The sequence below is a fragment of the Eublepharis macularius genome, chromosome 3 (assembly GCF_028583425.1).
Source record: "Eublepharis macularius isolate TG4126 chromosome 3, MPM_Emac_v1.0, whole genome shotgun sequence".
Lineage (NCBI taxonomy): Eukaryota > Metazoa > Chordata > Lepidosauria > Squamata > Eublepharidae > Eublepharis > Eublepharis macularius.
The window spans coordinates 66,060,515-66,072,693 of NC_072792.1; the positions used below are offsets into that span (position 1 = coordinate 66,060,515).

The following is a 12,179-nucleotide window of genomic DNA, read 5'->3' on the forward strand; positions in this document are numbered from 1 at the left end:
TCAGTTCTGGGCTATGACAGAGAGGGCACTTAAGAGAATTGGCCTGTCAGGGGTCAAATTCAGCATCCACTCCTTTCAGATTGGGGCAGCCTCGACAGCAGCTGCTATGGGGTACCCTCAGCAGGCAATACAGAGAGTGGGCAGGTGGCAGTCTGGGGCGTATCGCTCCTACGTCCGGCCCCTGCCTCAACTTTAAATGGCAACTAATTGCTCTTTCCTCAGGTGCCGTGTCGGGCCAAGCGAGGAAGAGAATCCTGATTTGTGGCCACAGCATGGTGTTCTGGGCAGCCCACCAAGCCAGGAGAACGCTGATTGGATCTCAACTGGGTTTGAGTGCTGTGGCCACTGTGGAGTGGCAGGGCCGGCACAGCCTAAGATGGCCTGGCCTGCTGCCCCTTCTGTTTTGGGGATGGAAGGGTCCTCCCCCGCACATTTTGGTCATTCACCTGGGTGGTAATGACCTTGGGCTGGTACAGGGCAAGGCCCTGTCATTGCAAGTAGCTGAGGACCTGAGATATATAAGCAGCCGATGGCAGAGCATGCTTATAATTTGGTCAGAGACGTTACAAAGACGGGTTTGGTGGGAAGCCTTAAATCCCAAGGCCATAGAGGGGGCCCGACGTAAGGCCAACCATGCCATCAAGAAATCTTTGGGGCAAGGCTTGGGCATTTATCTGCCACACCCCAATACTAGGGCCGAATTTGCCCGCCTTTACCGAGGCGACGGTGTGCATTTGTCACCGGAGGGCAATGACATTTTTATGGATGACCTGCGGCAAGGGCTTCAGGTGGCTCTAGGCTACCTGTGGGGTGCGAGGGTCTAAGCAGAGGCTTGACCCTTGTGGTGGCAGGAGATTTTGGGAATAGGGTGCGGGCTGGTGAGCACCCTGTGGCGCTTCCCCTTGAGTGGGGACAGGGCTGCCATTAAGGGCGGTATGCCTGCTTACAGCTACCGTACACTGGCAGAAACCTGCGGGGATCCTCAATACAAGGCCTCCCCTCATGCCGTGCGGCTGGGGCATAACAGGTGCTTCAATGGGGATCCATTGCTTGGCAGCCCGGGTTGCAGCCATTCAAAGGATGGCCTACACCCGGGGCCGTGGGGCTCGCCCAGACAGGTCAAGGCGGAGATCCGGAGTTGACCCCAGGGCTTGACCTGTACCGCTTAGTTGGCCCTTGCCTTGTTTATGTTACGGTCATTTAATAAACGGCCCTTTAATTCCAAGCCTGTGTCTGTCTCTTCATTCCGGCTGGCGTGGCAAAGACACTGTTCTTTCAAACTGATGACCATCTATAAAAACTGTTTAATCCTGCAACTCTTTCACTTGGGAATGGACCAGTTAAGAATTTACTCACAGCAGAAGATGCAACCATACCACACATGGTCCAAGTCCAGACTGCATTAAAAGGAGGAGGCAAGAACGTTTGATATGACAGAGGTGATTTTTATTCCATTTCTCTAAAATAACTTTACAAAGAGATATGACGCCAAAGGGACTACCTAGTGTGTAATAACACTTAACAAAAATGTTTCTAGCTGTTCCTGAATACTTTTGGAAATCTGAGTTGCTTCCCAGAAGGCAATTTAACAGCTTAAGTGTAATAGCAGAACAGAAAATTGCTATCTTTATTCAAATGATTAATCATTTGTGCAGCTAATACTGTAATCCCTGTAAACCACATGTGTACAAGACATATATGCAAGGATTATTTACTTGGAAATGGAGTTTCTCTACATGTGTGGAGGTTTTCTAAGAGGAGGGATATGAAGATAAGCACAGTTCTTATGCAAATTATCTGTTCATAGACTACTCCTATGGCATTTGGGGCTTTGGGGAAATAGTACATATCAAGCTCACAAGTCAAACATTCAACATGCAAAAAATAAAAAAACCTCACTAGCACAGAAATGCTAAATGGTCTGGGAAGGAGTGAAACTTACAACAAGTTTCTTCTAGTTTTACTTCTGGTGCAGATTTTCATTCATGTTACTCTTGCATCACAGCATGGCAAAGAGGAAAAGAGGAAGCTTCTAATAAAGAGATGGGTCTTTTTTCTCCAGTCAGTTGGTAACCCAATATACATACCTTGAAGAAGAAACAGAAGCTTGTTCATGAAGGCTCAACTAAAACTACAAACACATGCTTACTTCATTGGCTCTGCTACAAAGGGGCATTTGCTCAGAAAATATATCATAATTTGAGTGATAGGAAAGAAGCACGCGAAATACAAAAACCACCTTGAGAAACTTTGTACCATAATGCTGATTTCTGTCACCTGGACCTATGACATGGATGTTCCATACTGCTTTCCTGTGACAGATCACTCAAAGTTTAAGTGCTTGATATTTTCACTGTAAGGTGACACTCCCACTCACCACTGGGCCTGGAAATTCACAGGAGCTGGTGATAAGATTAGAAGCAGGAAGACATATACATATACACACAAGAGGTAAAAAATTCAGCAGCATTGTTTGGCAGTGATCTCCTCCCCACAATTTTTTTTTTCACAGGATACCAATGTAAGATCTCCTCTTGATCCTGTAATGCTGTCTTCTCCCTATGACCCTTCCACTGCTTGACTCATTCAGTAATACTGACTAAAAATGACACCCACTAAAATCTCACTGTCCAAGACCAAAGGGACCTGGAACCAAATGTGAACATAGCCGCGCAGAGCTTCATGAAGGCAGTGTTCAATTTTGACATAGGAGACAAAGGTACTAATTCCTGCACTTCAATGTGTTAACCTTACCCAGTCATGATTCATGATCCCTTAAGTGAACATATCATTCAGGTTTGTCCCTAACAACAGCTACTACTTTTATAAAGTTCTCTGTCTGTGTCTGTCTCTCTCTCCCTCTAAAAGCAAGGAAGTGGTAGACTTCAGCAGCATCCAGAGCCAGTGAGGGGCTGGGAGTGAACAGAATCCAGATAAAAACAGAAAATCTATTGTAGCAAAACTGATTTAGGAATGGATTTACGGTCTGCCCTGGATCAAGCTGTGCTCTTACTGAAAGTGAGGATCACAATTCAGGAGTGCTCCTCTGTGGCAGAAGTGGAAAAGTGTGCTTTAAACTAGTTTGGGCAAATTCATGAGCTGTGGATAAAGTGGGTAAGATTGAGTTTTGATGGCAAAAATCTTGAATTTTCACAGGAACAATGGCTAGGTATGGTAAATATTCTAGCAAGTTCCACGGCCAGTTTTAAAAAACCACCACCTCCATCTTCCTCGGTCTCCTATCCCACCAATAACCATTTCTGAGGTATGTGGAAGCAGCCAAAATACATGATTCCTTTCATTTTAGGACAACTGAGTTTTTTCCACACTTCCTTTCACACCTGCAGAGCCTATTATCTAGGGTCCATTTATGTTGTAGAAAGATGTGCTGCAGCATCTAAATACTGAATAGATTCCAATGGTCTCAAAAGCTCCCATTTTCAACCCACCCACCACTATCAAGGCTGCAATTTACCTTAAAAAAAACCTGAGTCAGTCAATTCAGAGATCACTTAAGTGCTTTCAACATAAGGAACAGGCTTGTTTACTAAGAGCCAAACTACAAATGACGTCTTACACAGGTTGGACACTAGTCGGCTTCCCTCAAGTTTTGATGGGAAATGTAGGCATCCTGGTCTTGCAGCTGTAATGGAGAGCCAAGCTGTAAAACCAGGGCGCCTACATTTCCCATCAAAACTTGAGGGAAGCCGACTAGTGTCCAACCTGTGTAAGACGTCACTTGTAGTTTGGCTCTTAGTCTCCCTAGTGCTGCAGCCAGTACAGGCCAGAGGCAACAGAGCTTCCCTACCTCAGTCTCCCAGAAGCAGCCGTGACTCCCCTCCTGCACCACCAAGGGTTTCAGTTTTTATTAAAGTCATCAACTGAATAAGGGTTGCCAGATCCCCTCAAACTCCCAGTGGGGGATTGGGGCCTGGAATTTACCTGTTTTGGTGGGGGTGTGTGCGCACACTTCCAGGAAGTGACATCATCATGTAGCCCGCGGGCGTGTGCCCACACTCCACAAGGGCCCAAAATGTGCCCGGTTTGGCCCAGATTGGGCTCATTTCAGGCCCATTTTGGTGCAGATCAGGCCCGTTTTGAGCCGCTGTGGTGCGCGGGAGTGCTCCTGCGCTCCACAGCAGTCCAAAACAGGCCCGATCCTGGAAAAAATGGGCACGTTTTTGGGCTGCTGCATAGCGCAAGAGCACTCTCACGCTCCACAGAGGCTCAAAACGGGCCCGATCCGCACCAAAACAGGCCCCAAACAAGCCTGCTCTGTGCCGAAACGGGCACATTTTGGGCCCCTGCAGAGGACAGGAGCGCTCCTGTGCTCTGCAGCAGCCGCAATCCGGGCCAAAATGGGCCCAATCTGGGCGGCGGCAGCACACAGGAGCGTGCAGTACCACAGAGGAGCATGCACAGAAGGCGCCCCTCCCCCCACTGGCCAGGTAAGCAGGGTCAGGGTGTGGGGGCAGGGGATCCCCCGCCCCCAGTGGGGGTCTGGCATCCCTAAACTGAATATCATTATGTCAATATAATATTATAACAATATGAGTAACAAGTTCTGTCAGGTTTTCTCCCGGGCGCTGCTGCGTTGAGCGCCAGGGTACCTGGCTTTGGCACCGGAGTGCTGCTGTTGCAGGGTCCTGCTTTGTGGAAGGAGGGGAGGTATGCCTCACCTATACACCCTCTCAAGCCATCAGCAAGCCCGCTCAACCTAGCCCTGCTCCTGTGTCCTCCTTCCTTCTTCGCCACCTTCTTTCCTTGCTTGCTCATTTCCTCCATCCCTCCAACAACTCCTACTCCACTCCTCCTAGACAACCCACCATGCCCTGTGAATGGACTTTCCTTATATCCTACCCCTCATCCCAGGCTCCACCTGCCAGGCCACATCACTCTTTTGCCTTCCAGCATTGTCCTGGGCTGCCTCCAGCTGGGGTAGCTAATTTGGCTGCGTTGGCCAGCTACAGCTGTGTCTCGTTGGCTGGCTGTCAAGCCTCTCTGGCTGAGCTGATTGCTGAAGGCAGGCCTAGCTGTGTCTCCTTGGCTGGTTGCCCAGCTTCTCCAACAGAGTGCCTCAGGCAGCTCCACCTGGAGTTGCTTTGTTCCTGGCATCCCCTGAGCCAGGTTGTTGCCTTCTAGCTGGGCTGCAGGGTGGGGCGTGGCTCTGAGCTGCTGTGGCTGCTTCTCCTCCCTGGCTGGTAAGGTTACTGTTTGGTCAGCTGCTGTCTTTCTGTCCCCACTGCCTTTTCCCTCTCCCTCTGCTCTGGTCCCCTCTGGGTTGACCCCACTCTCCCTGCCTGGCCTCCTAGACTCCCACTGGAGGGTGGGACTAGCTTGCCTCCACCTGCCCTTTCTAACCCTCTGAGGCTTGGGTGCTTCTTTCCCTCCCTCCTGTGTAGGTAGGTTCTGGCCCTGAGAGCCTGCTGGGGCAACTGGGCGGCTATCTCCCAGCTGTCTCCCGTCCCCTCCTCCCGGCAAGTTTGGCGGCTGCGCCTCAGACCCCAGACGCTATCAATTCCCAGCTTTCATTTTTAAAAGTCTCTAGCCCCTTTTGTTGCTTTACCCTTGTGTATCTGTAACAAAAGATGCTAGAGACTTGGGCTGAATCCACACTTACCAGCATAGGGCTAAACAGTCGGAATGATAGTGTCTTCCTGGCGCTTTTTCTGATGTCATTGCGCCATGAGAGCAGCATCGTGGTGTGATGATGTCATAAAACTCGCCAGGAAGATGCTATCATTCTGACTGTTTAGCATTATGCCAGTAAGTGTTGATTTGGCCTTGGTTTTTAAAAAAAGCAAGCTGGGACTTCAGAGAATCTGTTACATGTATTATAATCTTATATTGACATAATGATGTTCAGCTGCTGATTTTCACAAAGCCCCCCACCCCAGTGACAGGGAGGAAATAACAGGCTTTCTGAATATTACAGCCATTTACAACTGCATATCTCATAACTTAAAAGTCCCATGGTGCAGAGTGGTAAGTTGCAGTACTGCAGCCCAAGCTCTGCTCACGACCTGAGTTCGATCCTGGCGGAAGCTGGGTTCAAGTAGCCAGCTCAAGGTTAACTCAGCCTTCCATCCTTCTGAGGTCAGTAAAATGAGTACCCAGGTTCCTGGGGGTAAAGTATAGATGACTGGGGAAGGCAATGGCAAACCACTCCATAAAGAGTCCGCCAAGAAAACGTCATCATTTGTGTGTAATACAACCATTTATACATTCCTATGAAATAATTAAACTGAGACAACTACATCAAAAACATATTAGAATTGCTACTTAATCCATGCTGAGTCCAGCACGTGACTTCAGTATGAAATTAAGTGCTTCTTCATTATCACAGTAAGGCTGAATATTAGCACAGGCTAACTTAAACCTGCAGTTGACACAGGCTGTGAGGGAAACATGAAAGAACAAGCCTCCACAATCGTGACAATACTCACATCCAAATAATATCTATATGGTATGTGATGTAAGCCATACTGTCATGAAATGTTAGCTCTGTAGTTATGTCTATATTTGCATGTCTGCATAAAACATAACACCTATAACTTTATGGTACTGTAAATAAAATCTAGAGATCAGTGTTTGACTAGTTGCAACCCTTAACTTCACAGTTGTCTCATTTATTTCTCAGTTTTACATGTCTGCAGTGCAGATAAGGAAAAATTACAATGCATTTCTACCTTTCCAGCTTAAGAACTCAGGACAGGTAATAAACAGGTTAACAGGGATATTTATCTATGAATACTACTGAACCTTTACACTTTGACCAACATAACCAAGTATAATACCATGGCTCTCTCACTATGTGGCATTGTATTCTAGTGTAATTTTTACAAACAGCCTGAGAGTATATGACAGAAAAAAATACTCGAACCAAAGTCATGCATGCTTATGGTTAAGTACTTGCAAGAGCTGGAAGACTTTTATATGCCCATTACAACTATATATGGTATAAAACTGCGTGTAAAGTTGACCTTACAAACAAACAGCATACCTTTCAATGGGAGTTTAAAGAATTCTTCCACGATTGGTATGTGAATGTGTATGCATGTGTTTGAAATACACAATTCATCATTTCTGCTCATGCTTTTTTAAGAAATGGCATAATCAAGCTATAAAAATGTCATGTTTGACCATGTAGCACATTTTAGGACTTTAAAAGGTCACTAGATTTATTAAACATCATATCCTCCACACTTTGTTCCCACACAGCGAAAACCCTAAACAGCCCTACAAAAACATCAGAAACATTAAGACCCTACCTGAAATTTTAAAATTTCCCCACTCTAAAAGCCATTATGCAGATGACTTTATCCATCAAGAATATGCCATGAGTCCACTCCAACATAATCTGACCTCAGCAGTGTACCATCTATGATCTGGACTACACATTTTGCTGGGTGTTTATTAGTTTTTACTTAGAACACCAATAACATTAACCATGTAGCTGAACGACATCTTATAGAATATGGTACAGAAATTCTTTATTCATCCACAAGTGAAACAAAAATACTAGACCTTGCTGCAAGTGCTCATCAGCTTTTACTGATGGATGCAAATTCAAGCACAAACCTAATGACAAGGGCTTTTTTTCAGCTGGAACGCGGTGGAATGGAGTTCCGGAACCTCTTGAAAATGGTCACATGGCTGGTGGCCCCACCCCCTGATCTCGACAGAGGGGTGTTTAGATTGCCCTCCGCGCCACATGGCGCGGAGGGCAATCTAAACTCCCCTCTGTCTGGAGATCAGGGGATGGGGCCAGCAGCCATGTGACCATTTTCTCCAAGGGCAACCCACTGAGTTCCACCGCCTCTTTTCCCAGAAAAAAGACTGCTAATGACCAATGCAAAGGGAAAGGTTTATGACACCTGTAGAGACATCTGACTCAGTTCTAGGAAGCTCTAACAAAATTGTAATAGACAGAAAAATAAGTTGCCTCTGAAAAAGAGAACCACAACGTACCATTAACAACAACAATAGCAACAGCAACAACAAATCCTTAAAACACACACAGAAAATGGATAGCATGTAATCCAAGCACTTCATTACTTGTGAACATGAACAAAGAAGAAAAGCACTAAGAAATTCTGTAACATTCTATCATCATTGTGCATAGTAGTACAATTGTGAGCCTCTCCTCATGAGAACAACCATAAATTCACTGAACAATCTTATCTTTAAAGTAACCTTAATCACTGTTCTTCTCTCTCAAGAAGCACCTGAGTTAAACAAAAATAACTTTATTCAGTGGCCTTTGGCATCTCTGATGTTGCACATTTTGTATATATTCTTCCTCCCAGAGTATATCATAACTATGCTAACATGGCAAGCATCAGGACTAGAAGGCACTCCATGAAAGAAGTCAGCGACTGAAGAGCTCCAGCTGTAGGCTCGGAAAGGACTCATTTATAAGAACTACTCCAAAATTCCTTGTCCTGCTCTCACAGCAGCTAGGAATGCAGAAGCACTTGCAACATCAATAGAGCTTTGGCACAGTGGTATGGTATCTTCCTACCTCTCTGGATTGCTTTGTGCCTACCCCTCTCCTTTAAACGGTAGCAGGTATCACTGTTGTGCTAGTCAGCAAAAAGACTACTGGTGGCAGGAGAGGGGTGGCATAAGATGGGCTGCCAACCAACATGGGGGGGGGGGAGTCCTACTCCTTTAATAGAGGTTTAATGTGCAGAACTGGGCAGCTGGAGATATTTATGGCATGGAGTTAAAGTAACATCATCTGGTAAATAACCCAGCAAGCCTCTTTTTAGAGAGAGACCATCTTGTTCTCCAGGCAGTTGGCAACACTGATGACTGTACCTAAGCAGGCTTCGGAACTGGGTGGCAGAGCTGGGGATACGGGGAGGTAGAGCCCCCCAAAAGCCACAACAGCTGGGGAGGGAGGAAGACCTCAGTAAGGAAACAAATGATCTTTCCAGATTCTAACCAGTTTATATCTATCAGGTCTCTCAATCTCTGATGGTTTGCAGCTGATAGGTGGTTCAACATTACTAGACCACTGTGATGCAACAAATGATTTCGTATTTTGTGTATTACCTTTTTCGGGCTTGGAGGGTATAACAGGTTGAGACTCCATGCATACTAAGTCAGTGAGTAAGACAATGTTTTGTTTGTACCTTAATGACTAGCAATCATAGCCAACATTCCCCCCCCCCCACACACACACACCAATATCAATATATAATGCCATGGAAGCATTTAACACTGTGTTCTTTACTGAAGATAACACAAGTAGAGCTCACCAGGAACCTTTCCAGTATCAGGGTTCAACCTTGGAATGCACAATACTCAAGCAAACACTTATGATCTTGCTCAGAGTATCTTTATCTCCACATCACAACCACCACCATATACATGGAACTAAAAGGCCGAGTTTTCAGGTCCCACAGACTAGAATTCAGGCCTTCTTATAATTAGTGAAAACATTAAGAGATTGAGGAAAAATGAACATTTCCACAAAGCACACTTAAAGCCTCTGCACCTGTCCTCACAAGCAGGCACTGCAATGTCTATAGGCTAAGCAGATGCCAATGATTGTCAGGGTTTTAGCCATTCTACCAGAAAGCAACCTCTTGCCCCAAATTAAACCAACTGCGAAAACAAGAAAAGAACCTTGCCAGTAGTTAACTTTGCAAAAGGAATTGGTAGTACTGGCAGGGCCAGTTCAAGGTGTTTTGTCACCCCTAATGTGGTACAGCCATTGCATTCTTGCTTTCCATTGCCACTGGGCTTGAGCCACACCAACAGTGCAGGACTTGGCTCAGAGAGGGCTGCCCGCCACGCAGATCTTGTGCTATCAACCCGAGTGAATCAAGCTCTCCATGCTCTGCCCCCTTGCTAGCTGCTTGGGGAGCATGACAGGGGAAGCAACCCTGAGGGCTCCAAGCACACTCTCAGACGTGGGCATCCCACCATAGCTCGTCGTGTAATTAAGTATTTGGCAGGAAGGGGAAAGGGTTTCCAGAAAAGCTCAGTGTTTTTTTTTAAATCGTGTTACATGCTGAAAGTAGGCCCTGTGGGTAGGGTTGCCTGCTCTGGGTTAGGAAATTTCTGGAGCTGTGGGGGATATAACCTGTGGAGAAACCTCAGTGGGTACAAACAATGCCACAGAGTCCACCCGTCAAAGCAGCGGAATTGACCTCTGTCATCTGGACATCAGCTATAATTCGGGGAGCTCTCCAAGTTTAATTTGGGGCAAGAGGTTGCTTTCTGGAGGGTAGCAACCGTTCTCCGGGATACGCCCCTACCCTCGGCCCTAGAGCCGCACAGTTACTAACTCGCTCGGCTCCCAGATCCTACCTCGGTTCTCCAAACGACGTAGGCGGAGGCGGGGCTGCTGGCCACCTGTGGGCCCTTCCTCTGCTGGAGCCACTTGCGGGGCGAGAAGAAGATGCTGTTGGCGCCGGCGCCTCCGCCGCCGGGGGCGCTGCTGAGGGCCGAGGCGGAGGGCGCGCGCGCCAGGAAAGGCAGTTCCCACGCCGTGTGCCGCTTGCCTCGGGGACTCTCGTAGTCGAAGTGGAAGCTGCCCGACGGCGACTTGTCCTGCGGGGTGCTGGGCGTGGAGAGCGAGGAGGCGCCCGGCGGTGGCCCCCCGCCGGCAGGGCGCAGCAGAGCGCGCGAGGAGAAGGCCGCCAGGCATTCAGCCGAGGGGCTGCCCGCCGCCCTAGCCCGGGGAGCGCGGACTGAAGGCTCCGCGGCTTCCCTGCTCGACTGGCCGATGATGGCCGGGTCCAGGCTGCGGGTCTGGCGGAGCCTCCGCTTGGAGAGGCTTCTAGAGGAGGAGGGAGACGAGGGGCTGGCGGCGGCCGCCGGTGAGGAAGAGCAGGAGAAGACGCTGTTGAGCAAGCTGTGTGCGGACATCCCTGCGACGGCGGGGCGTCTCCGCCCGTCCCGCTCTGCCAGCGTTCCGCTCCCGGGAGCGTCGCCTCACAGCTCGGAGTTCCTCAGGCTGCTGCTGCCTCGCCAGCCTTCAGCCCCGACAGAGGCAGCGGCAGCAGCGGTAGAAGGGTCATGGTATGCTTCGCCGAAGCGGAGAAGAATTAGGTAGAGGAGGGCAGAGGGAGGAAGGAAGGACGCCACCGCGTTTGCTCTTTATTCCGGCGCTGGTGTGAAGCCCGTCAAAGGCTGGCTGGCTCGCTCGCCACCCCTCCTGGACATTCGCTCTTTTGGCTAGCCTTGCGCTCATGCACAAAACAAATCCCCTCGCGCGCCCCCGTTTATTGACCCTGCGCGTCGGCTGGCCCTGATCCTGCCAAGGCTTACGCCACCGTTAAAGCCTAGGGCGGCGGCAGCGCTCCCGCTCCTTTAGCCTACCGGCCCTCCTCTCAAGTTTGACCATTACTGGATCCCACCTGAAGTGGAGGCTTGTTAGTCCCCGCCTTTCCGCACAGGCTCCAGGAGAGACGTCCTGTGGCGGGCCAGCCCCACTCGCACGCCTGGAAGTTGTGCAATGGGTGCTTGGCTGCGTTTAAGCGCTTGTCCGGTCGGCGTCCCACAGAGATTGGGTTTCATTGTATGGCAGCTTGTGTGTATAGGCTGGAGCGGGGCTTGCCCAGAGGAGTGGTTCAGTCCGTGTTTCCCCCACCGCTGCCTTTGACTCGTCCAGTTTCTGTAATGAAAAAAACATCCCCTTCGAGGAAAGATAAGGGGATTATTCTTTGTGAACTTGATGGATGGCAGCTTTATTAGTAACAACTTACTCTGATATAGGAATCACATAGGAGCAGGGAGCTCATCCTTTCTTTTCACTTTTCCTTTTGGAAGTAATAATTATTGGAACCAGATACATTGATGCCCATTTTCTATCCCCAGCACCAATTTCCAAATTGTGCAATGGCAGCAAAGTTAATAATCGAAATCCAACAGACTTTACAAATTTGTGCCTGTAATCCTTGGTGTGAGAGACTATTCTAGTCATACTAAAAGAAAGACGTTCGGTTTATGCTTAAACACAATTCTTCATTTTCTTTCAGACAAAGCTACATTCTAGGATTGAAAACTGGCTTTGATGCTGAGGTCTGCTGACGTACAGCAGTAAATAATGATGCTCAAATGAATCTCTTGAGTGTTTCTCAGCAGGTACAGTGATACAATTGAAGAATTTTATTTGCTCGATCTTCATCTGAATTAACTGCTTACTACAATGTTAAACCAAC

General features: G+C 48.1%; 1 protein-coding gene across 1 annotated transcript in view; it reads right to left on the bottom strand.

Moving 5' to 3' along the window:
• ARHGAP6 (Rho GTPase activating protein 6) overlaps nucleotides 1-10,884 on the bottom strand; it is a 317,422-nt gene extending 306,538 nt beyond the window's left edge. Inside the window, exon 1 of the mRNA XM_054973322.1 lies at nucleotides 10,324-10,884. Coding sequence (XP_054829297.1) covers nucleotides 10,324-10,884 — 561 coding nt within the window. The remainder of the gene's footprint in view (nucleotides 1-10,323) is intronic.
• Nucleotides 10,885-12,179: the final 1,295 nt, after the last annotated feature.